Source organism: Oncorhynchus clarkii, chromosome 28 (genome assembly GCF_045791955.1).
Source record: "Oncorhynchus clarkii lewisi isolate Uvic-CL-2024 chromosome 28, UVic_Ocla_1.0, whole genome shotgun sequence".
Lineage (NCBI taxonomy): Eukaryota > Metazoa > Chordata > Actinopteri > Salmoniformes > Salmonidae > Oncorhynchus > Oncorhynchus clarkii.
The window spans coordinates 25,373,408-25,389,189 of NC_092174.1; the positions used below are offsets into that span (position 1 = coordinate 25,373,408).

At 43.7% G+C, this 15,782-nt stretch overlaps 1 protein-coding gene across 2 annotated transcripts in view; it reads left to right on the top strand.

Annotated features, from left to right (window-relative positions):
• LOC139387454 (laminin subunit alpha-3-like) overlaps positions 1-15,782 on the top strand; it is a 121,899-nt gene that overhangs the window by 30,034 nt on the left and 76,083 nt on the right. For both annotated transcript variants that reach the window (XM_071133637.1, XM_071133638.1), the window contains 6 exons: positions 948-1,066; positions 1,184-1,354; positions 2,091-2,188; positions 7,041-7,156; positions 8,404-8,522; positions 9,943-10,033. In XM_071133637.1, the coding sequence (XP_070989738.1) occupies positions 948-1,066; positions 1,184-1,354; positions 2,091-2,188; positions 7,041-7,156; positions 8,404-8,522; positions 9,943-10,033 (714 nt within the window). The remainder of the gene's footprint in view (positions 1-947; positions 1,067-1,183; positions 1,355-2,090; positions 2,189-7,040; positions 7,157-8,403; positions 8,523-9,942; positions 10,034-15,782) is intronic.

Sequence of the window (15,782 nt, forward strand, 5' to 3'; positions counted from 1 at the left end):
AACATTACCACACAGATGAAAATGTCATATTGTGACGAAATGTCTTCGTAAAAGATTTGTGAAGCCCATAACGTGCTGATCTACAGAGCTGTAATACAAATAATTAACCATGAGTGCAAAAAGCTTGGTTTATGAGTGACTTAGGATGCATCTATGATCCAGTCAGTAGGCCTAGTCTCTCCTATATACCGCCCCCTGGCCTACACAAACTCACCAGCCTGCTCTCAAAGTGAAGACATGTCCCGTCCCTGTGAGGCATGTGTGTGAGCACACACACCTTCCCAGCAGAAACAGCTGTGCCTCATCTCTCCTTTTGAAGTTCATTTTAGGATTGTCTCTCTCTCTACGATTTATATACTCCTGGCTCTATGTATTAAATAGTCTTGATTCTTGTTATTCAGTAGATGTATCTTCATAAAAATGGCAACGATTTTTCACTGTTCAACATTCCAATTTCGATTCAGGGTTACAGTCAAGGCCCTGCAATAGACTAGCGTCCTCTCCAGGGGGTGTACTTGTACATCAAGCTGCCTCATGCTACAGAAACAGGATATAGACTCCTGCCCTATGGGCCGTTCTGGCTCAGACAAGGCTACATGCCTTTTTTCTTCTTATAGTGATGGATAAGATCAGAGGCAAAAGATGCAGATGAATTTGATGAAGAAAGTATTTTAGACAAATAACCACCAAGGCCTGTCACGGTGGGCCCCTGATAGAGAGATGATGGTATTTGACCACAGGAGGCTGCTGAGAGGAGGACAGCTCATAATAATGACTGGAATGGAGTCAATGGAATGGTATAAAAACACATGGAAACATTGTGTTTGAGCTCGATTACCATTCCATTTATTCCGTTCCATCCATTACTGTGAGCCCGTCCTCCTTCCAATTAAGGGGCCACCAACCTCCTGTGTATTTGACAGACCACTCTGTGTTCTTGATATCAGATTCTGAAAGGGAGTGCATTGAGAGGTTTGGCAAACAACCGAATGGACGCATAGTTAGAGATGACGACCAGATCTGCACCACAGAGTACTCTAAAACTGTCCCATTGGAGAACGGAGAGGTGAGAAACTGAATTGGGAATGGGAATAGTTGAATCCTGTGAAATGTACCTAAAGACTACTACTTCTGTAGATTGATGGGGATATTGTTGTCTGAGTGATGTTGTGTTGTTGTCCAGATTGTGGTGTCCCTGGTCAACGGTCGCCCGGGCTCTAAGAACTTCAGCTATTCTCCAGTGCTGAGAGATTTCACCAAGGCCACCAACATCCGCCTGCACTTCCTCAGGACCAGCACTCTGTTGGGGCACCTCATCTCCAAGGCCCAGAGGGACCCCACTGTCACACGCAGGGTGAGACTGAGTCGCACAACAGCAGCACAGGCACCCAAATCAGTTCATTACAGTTCAGATCAATTCAGTTCAGTTCAATACAGCTCAACTCAACAAGAAATGCATCGTCAGCAGAGTACAAAACACAATGACGTTGTCTCACACCAACCTGTTATATGCAGCCTACCTGCTGCCTCATCAAATCAAATGTAGCGAAATGCTTGTGTTCCTAGTTCCAACAGTGCAGTAATATCTAACCATTCACAACAATATACACAAATGCAATTAAAAAATAATGCAATTAAGAAATATATCAATATTAGGACGAGCAATGTCCGGAGTGTGTGTGTACATGTACCAGTCAAACGTTTGGACACACCTACTCATTCCAGGGTTATTCTTTATTTTTAAATTATTTTCTTCATTGTAGAATAATAGTGAAGACATGAAATAGTTTGAATGATTTATTTAACTCCTTTGGTTACTTCTTTGGTTACCCTGGAATGAGTAGGTGTGTCCAAACGTTTGACTGTGACTGTACCTGTATAAATGCATCTTAAATGATGCTAGTGAGGGTCTGTGGCCTAGACCATGACTAAAAACCAGTTAATCCAATGTGACTCAGATCAGCTGCGGTGCCAGACAGTGGCTGGGTTTGTTTAGGTGAGGTTGATATGTAGTGTTTCAAATAGAGCTGATTGTTTTGGTTCTGCTACAATATTCAGACGGTGTTGTTCCCTCTCTGTGTGGTTGACAGTATTACTACAGCATCAAAGACATCAGTGTCGGGGGACGCTGCGTTTGTCACGGCCATGCACAGGTGTGTGGGGGACGTAACCAAGGCAACCCGAATCGGTGAGTTGAGCCCTTTTCTTACCTTCACCTGTAACATCAAGCCTCTGCACTTGTTTTTGACAAGCTAAAACATTGTTTATTTTTAACTTAGGTTCTTATTGTTGATGCTTACAATTGAATTATCTGTCTATCATTCATTTACTGTAATACGCGTATTATGTATGCAAACGTTTCCCAAAAGAAAGAGGAGAGGATCCATTGAGCAATCCAGAATGATAAACTCTTCTTTTGTAGATTGTTTATTCATCATTTACAGGTTTGAATGGATGTGTTGTGTTCAGTCAGTTGGTTTTCTGGAACGTATGGGATAAGATTAAAACTGTTGTTGGTGTAGTTTAGAGTATCTGTGTGTGAGATTGAAGAGATAGTTGGTGGTTTGATAGAAAGGAAATTACCTCATCTGTTTGTTTCCTGGCATTGCCATTGTAAAAAGGCAACAGGTTATTTTAGTTATACTGATTAGTAGTAATTGTAAGTGTGATGTAAACCGTTGGCAAGAGGCCAAGATGATGTTGTTATAGAGGTGATGTATTTTATCGGCAATGAAAAACAATAAGGGTTAATGACATCATACTGTAGTTTGACAGTGACGACTGATCTATCCTTTGTATTTGCTTCACTCACTTTGGAAGTTATTTGACTGTTTTACACCTTACACTGCATGAAGATGCTTTTGAGTAGAGATGCTCTATATTGATTATATACAGGTAGGCTACATGACATCCTCTCTTCAAAATGAAATTACATTTTATTTTCACATGATCCGAATACATCAGGTGTAGTAGACCTTACAGTGAAATGCTGAATACAACAGGTGTAGTAGACCTTACAGTGAAATGCTGAATACAACAGGTGTAGTAGACCTTACAGTGAAATGCTGAATACATCAGGTGTAGTAGACCTTACAGTGAAATGCTGAATACAACAGGTGTAGTAGACCTTACAGTGAAATGCTTACTTACAAGCCCTTAAACAACAATGCAGTTTTAAGAAAAATAGAAATATAACAAATAATTAAAGAGCAACAATAAAATAATAGTAGCGAGGCTAATATACAGGGGGTTCATGTACAGAGTCAATGTGCTGGGGCACCGGTTAGTTGAGGTAATTGAGGTAATATGTACATGTAGGTAGAGGTAAAGTGACTATGCAAAGATAATAAACAGAGAGTAGCAGCAGCGTAAAAATGGGGGGTAGGGTGGGGACAATGCAAATAGTCCGGGTAGCCATTTCATTAACTGTTCAAGAGTGGGGGTAGAAGCTGTTAAGAAGCCTTTTTGACCTAGACTTGGCATTCCGGTCCCGCTTGCCGTGTGGTAGCAGAGAGGACAGTCAATGACTAGGGTGGCTGGAGTCCTTGGCAATGCTTTGGGCCTTCCTCTGACACCGCCTGGTCTAGAGGTATTGGATGGCAGGAAGCTTGGCCCCATTGATGTACTGGGCCATACGCACTACTCTCTGTCGTGCCTTGCGGTCGGAGGTCGAGCAGTTACCATACCAGGCAGTGATGCAACCAGTTAGGATGCTCTTGATGGTACAGCTGTAGACCTTTTTGAGGATTTGAGGACCCATGACAAATCCTTTCAGTCTCCTGAGGTGGAATAGGCGTTGTCATGCCCTCTTCACCAATGTCTTGGTGTGTTTGGACCATGTTAGTTTGTTGATGATGTAGACACCAAGGAACTTGAAGCTCTCAACCTGCTCCTCTACAGCCCCGTTGATGAGAATGGGGACGAGCTCGGTCCTCCTTTTTCTGTAGTCCACAATCATCTCCTTTGTCTTGATCACATTGAGGGAGAGGTTGTTATCCTGGCACCACACTGCCAGGTCTCTGACCTCCTCCCTGTAAGCTGCCTGTGATCAGGCCAACCACTGTTGTGTCGTTGGCAAACTTAATGATGGTGTTAGAGTCGTGCTCAGTACAGGAGGGGACTGAGTACGCACCCCTGAGGGGGCCCTGTGTTGAGGATCAGCATGGCAGATGTGTTGTTACCTACCCTTACCACCTGGGGGCGGCCGTTAGGAAGTCCAGGATCCAGTTGCAGATGGAGGTGTTTAGTCCCAGGGTCCTTAGGTTAGTGATGAGCTTTGAGGGCACTATGTTGTTGAGCACTTAGCTGTAGTCAATGAATAGCATTCTCACATAGGTGTTCCTTTTGTCAAGGTGGGAAAGGACAGTGTGGAGTGCAATAGAAATTGCATCATCTGTGGATCTGTTGGGGCGGTATGCAAATTGGAGTGGGTCTAGGGTTTCTGGGAAATGGTGTTGATGTGAGCCCTGACCAGCCTTTCAAAGCAGCACATAGCTGCAGACGTGAGTGCTACGGGTCAGAAGTCATTCAGGCAGGTTACCTTTGTGTTCTTGGGCACAGGGACTATGGTGGTCTGTTTGAAACATGTTGGTATTACAGACTCGGTCAGGGACAGGTTGAAAATGACACTTGTGCCTCCCGGGTGGTGCAGTGGTTAAGGGCGCTGTACTGCAGCGCCAGCTGTGCCACTAGAGACTCTGGGTTCGCGCCCAGGCTCTGTCGTAACCGGCCGCGACCGGGAGGTCCGTGGGGCGACGCACAATTGGCCTAGCGTCGTCCGGGTTAGGGAGGGTTTTGGCCGGTAGGGAAATCCTTGTCTCATCGCGCACCAGCGACTCCTGTGGCGGGCCGGGCGCAGTGCGCACTAACCAAGGTTGCCAGGTGCACAGTGTTTCCTCCGACACATTGGTGCGGCTGGCTTCCAGCGTTGTGTTAAGAAGCAGTGCGGCTTGGTTGGGTTGTGTATCAGAGGACGCATGACTTTCAACCTTCATCTCTCCCGAGCCCGTACGGGAGTTGTAGGAATGAGACAAGATAGTAGCTACTAAACAATTGGATACCACGAAATTGGGGAGAAAAAGGGGTAAAATTAAAAAAACAACAACAAAAAAACACAAAAAAAGAAAAAAGAAAATGACACTTGTCAGTGCATGCTCAGAGTACACATCCTGGTAGTCCGTCTGGCCCTGTGGCCTAGTGAATGTTGACCAGTTTAAAGGTCTTACTCACATCGGCTATGGAGAGCGTGATCACACAGTCATCCAGAACATCTGATGTTCTCATGCATGCTTCATTGTTGCTTGCCTCGAAGCGTGCAGAGAAGTTATTTCGCTGTTGCCTGTAATCCATGGCTTTTGGCTAGGGTATGTACGTACGTACGGTCACTGGGGACAACGTCATCAATGCACTTATTGATGAAGCCAGTGACTGTTGTGGTGTACTCCTCCATGCCATCGGAAAAATCCCGAAACTTTTTCCTGTCTGTCCTAGGAAAACAGTCCTGTAGCTTAGCATCTGCGTCCTCTGACCACTTCCTTGTTGAGTGAGTCACTGGTACTTCCTGCTTTAGTTTTAGCTTGTAAGCAGGAATCAGGAGGATAGCGTTATGGTCAGATTTCCCAAATGGAGGGCGAGGGAGAGCGTTGTACGCATCTCTGTGTGTGGAGTAACGGTGGTCTCAAGTTTTTTTTTTTGTCTTCCTCTGGTTGCACATTTTATCATGACACAAGGCGAGACCCAGATACAGATGGTTGGAGTCTTACAATGTTTATGAATACAAAAGGAGTAGGCAAGAGAATGGTCGTGTACAGGCAAAAGTTCAAAACCAGATCAGAGTCCAGGAGGTACAGAGTGGCAGACCGGCTCGTGGTCAAGGCAGGCAGAATGGTCAGGCAGGCGGGTTACAAAGTCCAGAAACAGGCAAGGGTCAAAACCGGGAGGACTAGAAAAAGGAGAAATGCAAAAAGCAAAAGAACGGGGAAAACCGCTGGTTGACTTGGAAACATACAAGACGAACTGGCACAGAGAGCCAAGAAACACAGGGATAAATACACTTGGGAAAATCAGCGACACCTGGAGGGGGTGGAGACAATCACAAGGACAGGTGAAACAGATCAGGGCGTGACACAGTTAACATGTTAGTAGAAATGAGGTAAAATAGATGTAAGTTTCCCTGCATTAAAGTCCCCGGCAACTAGGAGCGCCGCTTCTGGATGAGAATTTCCTGTTTGTTTATGGCCCTATACAGCTCGTCGTCTTAATTCCAGCATCGGTTTGTGGTGGTAAATAGACAACTACGAAAAATATAGATGAAAACTCCCTTGGTAAATAGTGTGGTCTACAGCATATCATGAGATACTCTACCTCAGGTGAGCAAAACCTTGAGACTTCCTTAATATTAGATTTTGTGCACCAGCTGTTATTTACAAATAGACACAGACCGCCACCCCTTACCGGAGGCAGCTGTTCTGTCTTGCCGATGGACCGAAAACCCTGCCAGCTGTATGTTATCCATGTTGTCGTAAAACCACGACTCGGTGAAACATAAGATATTACAGTTTTTAATGTCCCGTTGGTAGGATATTCTTGATCGGAGCAAATCCATTTTGTGATCCAATGATTGCACGTTGGCTAATAGGACTGACTAAGAGGGGGTTTACTTACTCTCCTACGAATTCTCAGAAGGCAGCCGACCTCCGCCCACTTTTTCTCTGTATTTTCTTCACGCAAATTACGTGGATTTGGGCCCGTTCCAGAGAAAGCAGTATATCCTTCGTGTCAGACTCGTTAAAGAAAAATCTTCTTCGTTCAGTTCGAGGTGAGTAATTGCTGTGCGGATGTCCAGAAGTTATTTCTGGTCATAAGTGATGGTAGCAGCAACATTATGTACAAAATCAACGCAAAAAATGAACAAAATAGCACAGTTGGTTAGGAGCACGTAAAACAGCAGCCATCCCCTCCGGCGCCGTTCTTGGAGAGTCATACGTGAAAGAATGATGCAGGAAACCCAGATGTCTCTTCTTTTCTCCTCCTGTCTTTAGGCTGCAGTGCGAGTGCAAACACAACACCTGTGGTGAGTCATGTGACCGTTGCTGTCCAGGGTTCAACCAGAAGCCATGGCGGGTGGCGACAACAGACAGCCCCAATGAGTGCCAACGTGAGTACCACCCTCCACCATCACTCTCCTCTCTTTGCTACCCTTCACCCTTACCCTCCTCGCTTTATCCCCCTCAACTCTCCTCTCTCTGTCACCCTCCATTGTCACCCTCCTCTCTTAGTCAGTTTCCATCCTCACCCTCTTCTCTTTGTTCTCTGACTGTTCTGTCTGTGTCCCAACGTTAGTGCCATGCTCCACCCTCGCTCTGCTGTATCTGTTCTCTATTCACACTACTGAGTCAAACCAAGCCAAACCAAGCTGTACTGAACGGACCTGCTTGCACATCCACGACAATACATAATTACTGGAACTGTGCTGAAAAGTACAACTTGTAAAGAACTAATAGCCAAGCCAGCATAGTTTGGTTTGTGATGCCACGATATTGTTAACTAGGTATGTGGGTATGACCGTTGTTTACTATCTCTGCTTTGTCACAAAGGAGTTTTATATGCATGTATTTTTTTCTTTCCATGGTAGCAATATCTTATCTTTATGATTCTCCCACCATCTCTTCTACCGTTAGCTTCAGTGCTAAATGCCCTGATATGGTGTTGGAACTAGGAAGAGTCCTCAGCAAACTGTTGAGGGCGTTACTCATGTGGTATGTGGTGATGAACTGCACTGTATCCAGTCTACTGTAGCTAGCCCAGTGCCACTACTGATGTACTCTATACAGCCGGCCAGTCAGTCCCAATGCCAGCTGGTTCCAAATTGCCTTGGCCTGTTGACAAGATCCTGAGTTGGAGATGTTGAAACTTGACCCTGCAACTCTACAACCGCAGAACAAGAGAGAGCAAAAGAGAGATAGCAAGGGAGAAGTCTGTAATTCAATCAGTACACCCACGTATTACAAATGCACCCTAACCATTCATAAACATTAACCAGGCAGATTTAGGAGGAGGTTTTACAGGAGAAATTAGAGGAAGTACAGTCCTGTTAAAAGGCCTCACATAACAGAGAACAAAACAGAAACAATGTCTGATAAAACTGCAGTTCCTCACAATAAAATTACAGCTCTTAATAAAGATTGTTTAAAAAAGAAACCGCTCTATACGACATTAAAACAAATAGTTTTGAGCTTGATAGACTTTATAGTTGCACTTTTTGGAACGGATATTAACGGATAGTAACATATAGTAGCTAGATATAATATATAAAATACAGTACTGACTCTTACCTGCCTGTGTGTGCGTGTCTGTTTCATGTGTGTCTCTGATTTGTGTGTTTGTTTCTGTTTTTTCTCACAGCCTGCCAGTGCCATTCACATGCCACTGAGTGTTATTATGACCCAGAGGTGGAGCAGAGGACAGCAAGTTTAGACACCTTCGGCAGTTACAACGGCGGAGGAGTGTGCATCAACTGCCAGGTATTAAGCCCGTTTCAAGTTCGAATAGATTCCTGTGTGTGTGTGTGTGTGTGTGTGTGCGCGCGCATGAGAGATAAGCGCCATAGACTATATTTTGATATCCTCATCAATATATGTCCATCTTTTGGATTTTATGCGGGGCATGCAACATTGTAATTTGGCATTTTGTATGGTATGTATAGCATGCATGTGGGTGCTCTTTAAGATGAACCTGGAGCATGCCTACACTAGAATGAGAACAGGGGTAGTGTTCAGTAGGCACAAAACAGAAGTGAATGGAGTGAAACTAGGCACTACTTGCATTTGATATGATTTATTAGGATCCCCATTACCCGACGCCAAAGGCGACAGCTAGTCTTACTGTGGTCCGACATTAAATGAAAAAGACATTACAGACAAAATAGTTTACAATTTACATACATTTAAAAACATTAACGTGTGTGTGTGTGTGTGTGTGTGTGTGTGTGTGTGTGTGTGTGTGTGTGTGTGTGTGTGCATCTATCAGTTACACATACATGTCAGTACATACACACACAACAAGTAGGTCACAACAACAACTAACAGCAGGGGTCTAGACAGCCACAAGCCCGGGACAATTCATGGTCCCAGCCACAATGGCTAACCGCGTCCCGGGCTGCGTTCAAACCTTCATGAAAACCTTGCTAGCTTGATAGGTAGCTAGCTAGCAGCTAGGCTAGCTGCTACGCCTAAAACAACAAATCGAGCTCTCTCTCATTCCGTGTTCAACAGGAAGTGGTCACAGATCTATTAGAGGCATTTGTCCAATAAAAAACACACATATTTTTGTCTGTGCCATTGGAAAACGTTTTGCTATTTTGTGCCCTAATGAACATGACCCAGATCTACGAGCATGGAGGTCTGTAATGGAAGTTTCAATAAGCACGGATCAGTTTTAAGTCAACGTACACACGGTGGATATTCTCTGTACTAAACTCCTTGTGCAAACGGCATGAAGATAAATCCCTCTCTGTGCAAACGTTGGCATGTCTTCCAAATCAAACAAGATGTCAGCCAGCTCATTTTGACTAAATCTCCCAAGACAAAGTAATGTTTCTCAAAAACAATTATGAGATGCACTATTATCATTTGGGACTAAAATGCCCTTGCAGGAAGCATGTTTAAACAAGCCATCTACACTGCATGCACACTCAGTGTGAAAGAAGATAAGGTCCCAAATGCAAACAGATAGATTAGCAACTGTAAGGTGTGTTTGATACAAACATTTATCTATAGTTTTAGAAAACAGTTTTGCATTTTGTCTTCTTGCTTTAGAGGAACCTTAGTTGCCCTCTAAAACATTGTGTCCCTCTGACACACTCACTCCATTCATTCTAAAGCAGGACAGGAGTGTGTTGTGTGACGTTTGTCTGATATCTCTTGTCTATTTCCCTCTCACTAGCACAACACGGCGGGGGTGAACTGTGAGCTTTGTGCTGACGGATTCTACAGACCCCATGGAGTGCCTCCACAGTCTCACAGTGGCTGTATTCGTGAGTGAGACCCTTCCTTCTCTTCAAACTGTATTTCTCAGTTTTTCCTTTCTCTATGGTCGTAGTGTCTTCCTTTTTTCCTAAGTGCCTAATGATGTGAACGTATCACATTTAGTTGCAGTACAGTACCATTCAAAAGTTTTTCTTTATTTTTACTATTTTCTACATCAGTCAACGTCAGTCAATCCGGAACGTCAGTCAATCCGGAAAATGTAATGAACTTTGAACGTTTCTTCAAGTGCAGTCGCAAAAACCATCAAGCGCTATGATGAAACTGGCTCTCATCAGAACCGCCACAGGAAATGAAGACTCAGAGTTATCTCTGCTGCAGAGGATAAGTTCATTAGAGTTAATTGCACCTCAGATTGCTGCCCAAATAAATGCTTTACAGCATTGCATTCAAGTAACAGACACATCTCAACATCAACTGTTCAGAGGAGACTGTGTGAATCAAGCCTTCGTGGTCAAATTGACACCAATAAGAAGAAGAGACTTGCAACACAAGCAATGGACATTAGACTGGTGTAAATCTGTCCTTTGGTCTAATGAGTCAAAATTTTAGATTTTTGGTTCCAACCGCCGTGTCTTTGTGAGACGCAGAGTAGGTGAACGGATGATCTCAACATGCATGTTTCCCATCATAAAGCATGGAGGAGGTGGTGTGATGGTGTGGGGGTGCTTTGCTGGTGACACTGTTGGTGATTTATTTAGAATTCAAGGCACACTTAACCAGCATGGCTACCACAGCATTCTGCAGCGATACGCCATCCCATCTGGTTTGCGGTTAGTGGGACTATCATTTGTTTTTCAACAGGACAATGACCCAACACACTTCCAGGCTGTGTAAGGGCTGTTTGACCAAGAAGGAGAGTGATGATGCTGCATCAGATGACCTGGCCTCCATAATCACCCGACCTCAACCCAATTGAAATGGTTTGGGATGAGTTGACCGCAGAGTGAAGGAAAAGCAGCCAACAAGTGCTCAGCATATGTGGGAACACCTTCAGGACTGTTGGAAAAGCATTCCTCATGAAGACTGCCAAGAATGTGCAAAGCTGTCATCAAGGCAAAAGGTGGCTACTTTGAAGAATCTCAGATATAAAATATATATTTTTTGTTACTACATGATTTCATATGTGTTATTTCCTAGTGTTGATGTCTTCACTATTGTTCTACGATGTAGTAAATATAGTAAAAAAAAAAGAAAAACCCTTGAATGAGTAGGTGTCCAAACTTTTGACTGGTACTGTATATAAAAATAGTTGGGGTATTAATGTTTAGTAAAGAGCTAGTGTAGCTTGCTTTCTGACCTATGACTAATACGTAAGACCAAAATGGAACAGAGACTTCCATAGACTTTGGTGTTGTTTCTGACAGGCACACACATACACACAGTGGCACCAACCACTAGCACTAGCCACTTGTATTGTTGCTAAATTCAGTACCACACTTGTTTACATTGCTAGCATAGTATGTCGTTGTTGTTCCTCGCCACATAAATAGCTGCAAGTTGTGATTGGGCTTTGAGAGGTGATGGAATTAAAATGGTTGCCCTCAGTGCTTAGAAAAGAGCAAAGAAGCCACAAACTCAATTAAGGTCAATGCCCATTCGCCACTCACTGTGTTGTTGCAAACTGTAACCTGTTCCGTTGGCTGATATTGAAACCTGTAACAAATGAATGATTTAACGTGATAGAAAATCCATAGATATTGTTTTACCTGCTCATAGCTAACAAAGACAATAGGGATCATTTATACTGAACTCCTTTGGACTCCCATTGTATAGTATATGAAGACATGTTATTGTATATGGTGACATGTTAGATACAATTCCTGTTTTCCTCATTTGATACTACCTCGACCAATTAGTCACTCATTCTGCCGAGCATATGTAAACCAGTGCTCAGTAGTTGTAAACCAAGCCTGTGTTAGGGTAGGTGGCAACGAGCCACGTTCGAGTGATTCATTATACACAGATAAAAGTAAAGGGGCTAACTTGGTATAGAATTTCTTAAAGAACTCAGTTGTAAACCCATCAGGCCCTGGAGCCTTGCTGCTCTGCATTGACTTGATAGACTGAAGGCTGAGAGGGGAATCAAGGTCATCTGCAGTTTCAGGCTCAACTGTGGGAGTTTCCAGTTCACCCAAAATGTAGTCATATTGGCAGTATCTGATGGAAATAGAAAGGAATAGAAAGATTTGAAGGTGTCATTGATCCCCGTAGGGTCAGAAATCAAGCTATTAGAGGAATCATTCATTTTGGGAATCAGACGGGTAAACTGTGTTTTAACTGGTGTATGAGCAGACTACTTGCCCTGTCGCCATGTTCATAGTAGGTACCACGTGAATGCAATAGTAACCGGTTTGCATCTGTAGTGGACAAGAGATTGAAGTCGTATTGTAAGTTCAAGCGTTGCTTATATTGCTCTGGGGATGGCGTCTGGGCATACTGATGGTCTAAGTCAAGGAAGGCTTTAGTGAGTTCTAGTTTAGCTTTCTAAATGTTGTTTAAATGAGAAGAATAAGAAATAATTTATCCTCTAAGATAGGCCTTAAGTGATTCCCATAAGAGAGAATGAGAGGTTGAGCTTGTCTGATTTGAAAAAAGAAAATGATCAGTAGAAGTGGAGATAACGTTACAGAAGTCTGCATCAGACAGGAGAAGAGAATTGAATCTCCAGAGAGGAGTAAGAGTCTGTCGAGGGCTAAAGGTCCATAGTCAGAAATTACAATGGGTAAATATTCAGAAGAGGTGACATTTGGAAGTAACTTATGATCAATAAAGAAATATTTAATACGAGAAAAAGAATGGTGTACATGTGAAATGAAAGAATACTCTCTTGCCTGGGGATTCTGACATATCCAGGGATCTGTACACCCATTCTGAACCATAAAATCTGAGAAGGACTTTGACATAGCAGAGGGAGACATAGTTCTGGGGTTGGAGCGGTCTAAAGCCGGGCTAATAACACAATTCAGATCCCCGACAAATATCAAAAGATGGGTGTTCAGAGAAATGATTTTCCTCAGCAACCCATTGGCAAATTCAACATCATCAAAATTAGGAGCATATACATAGACCAATAATACAGGTGTGTGCCAAATGGTGCCAGTTATGATTAAATATCTCCCATTACTGTCTGAAATAACATTAGTAGTAGAGAAATGTATTCTTTTACTAACCAAAATTGCAACCCCTCTGGCTTTGGAGTTAAAGTCTGAATGGAAAACCTGACTAAACCTGGAGTTTTGCAGCCTTGAGTGATCTTTAATGTGTAAATGGGTGTCTTGTAAAAAAATACCACATCTGCTTTTAGCTTTTTCAAATGAGAGAAGACCCTAGACCTCTTGACAGGATTGTTCATTGCCTTAGTATTCCAAGATAAAAAACTTTATAAGATTAAAATATTGAAATGAAAAAGGTGTGACAACAGACCAAGCATTTGCAAAGATAAGAGAAAACTGATTAAAAAAGCGAAGGGAAATTTAAAAAAAATAATTTAAAAAATTTGGACCGAAAATGTCACTCCCCCTCCCCTCCCCAGCGAATAGAAACAGCGCAGCATCGGTGCATATAAACGGAAAACCTTCCTATCATAATGCAGAGAGGCTCCGTAGCACCAGTCGTGAAATATATTTTAAAAGGCATTCACAAAATGGTAAGGTAGGTCAACGCGCAGCTCCAGCTGCAGGACGCCGACCATGATGATGATCCCGGGGATCAGGAGCGGACCTGGAACCTACCGAACTGGCTGAGGCGCGGGAGTATGACCACCTAGAGCACCAGAGAGAGAGCATACGTGACAGTACCCCCTCTCCGGCTCGTTCAGCTCCAGCCACAGGACGCTAACCCCAGGGACGATCCTGGGGATCCGGAGCGGACTGGTCGCCTCTGCTGAGGCGCAGAAACCTGACGAACCGGCTGAGGAGTGAACCTGATAAACTGGCTGAGGCACAGGAATCTGTTCACCCAGCTTCGGCATGGGAGCCTATCGAACCCGCTGAGACATGGGAGCCTACAAACCGGCTGAGGCCTCCCAGGTAGCACTGGGTCCAACACCCGGACCCAACATCACCCCCAACACCAAAACAAAACAAAAAACAGTCCCTGATGTTTCCATTTGTTGAGTCGTCATTCTGTAACGATGTACGCTGAGAGTCGGGAAGCAAGTTCAGGGAGTGAATACATTTAATAAATAAACAAAACAAGAAACACAAAGAGCGTACCAACATGACAGATACAGGAACAATGATGACTGGGGAAGAAACCAAAGAGAGTAACATATATACATTTGAAGTCGGAAGTTTACATACACCTTAGTCAAATACATTTAAACTCAGTTTTTCACAATTCCTGACATTTAGTCCTAGTAAAAATTCCCTGTCTTAAGCCAGTTAGTATCACCACTTTATTTTAAGAATGTGAAATGTCAGAATAATAGTAGAGAGAATTATTTATTCGTTCATCACATTCCCAGTGGGTCAGAAGTTTACGTACACTCAATAAGTATTTGCTAGCATTACCTTTAAATTGTTTAACTTGGGTAAAACATTTTGGCTAGCCTTCCACAAGCTTCCCACAGTAAGTTGAGTGAATTTTGGCCCATTCCTCCTGACAGAGCTGGTTAAACTGAGTCAGGTTTGTAGGCCTCCTTGCTCGCACACACATTTACAGTTCCGCCCACATATTTTCGATAGGATTGAGGTCAGGGCTTTGTGATGACCACTCCAATAACTTGACTTTGTTGTCCTTAAGCCATTTTGCCACAACTTTGGAAGTATGCTTGGGTCATTATTCATTTGCGACCAAGCTTTAACTTCCTGTCTGATGTCTTGAGATGTTGCTTCAATGTATCCACATAATTTTCCTGCCTCATGATGCCATCTAGTTTGTGAAGTGCACCATTCCCTCCAGCATCAAAAGCACCCTCACAACATGATGCTGCTTCCCCCGTGCTTCACAGTTGGGATGGCATTCTTCGGCTTGCAAGCCTCCCCCTTTTACCTCACAACATAACGATGGTCATTATGGCCAAATAGTTCAATTTTTGCTTCATCAGACCAGAGGACATTTCTCCAAAAAGTACGATCTTTGTCCCCATGTGCAGTTGCAAACGGTTTTGGAGCAGTGGCTTCTTCCTTGCTGAGCAGCCTTTCAGGTTATGTTGATATATGACTTGTTTTACTGTGGATATAGATACTTTTGTACCCATTTCCTCTAGCATCTTCACAAGGTCCTATGCTGTTGTTCTGGGATTGATTTGCACTTTTCACACCAAAGTACGTTCATGTCTAGGAGAACGTGTCTCCTTCCTGAGCGGTATGAGCGGCTGCGTGGTCCCATGGTGTTTATACTTGCGTACTATTGTTTGTACAGATGAACATGGTACCTTCAGTCGTTTGGAAATTGCTCCCAAGGATGAACCAGACTTGTGGAGGTCTTGGCTGATTTCTTTTGATTTTCCCATCACCGTCAATTCGGCGGCCTTGTTCATCCGCAGCGGCTCGGACACCATCTAGGACGGCGGAGAAGTGGGCCAGAGCAGCGTCGATGGCAGTTTTGAGCTGAGTGGCAATGGTAGCTGTAATTTCCGAGACCAGAACCGTACGGAGGTTCTGAAGATCTCTGGGGAGTGTGACCACATGAGGCTCTGTAACAGTTGGACTGTAGTCGGCCCCATTACCATTCACATTTGCCATCGCAGTTGAAACGTTAGTTACAGGTCTTCTGCTCCTCAGGTCGTGTGAC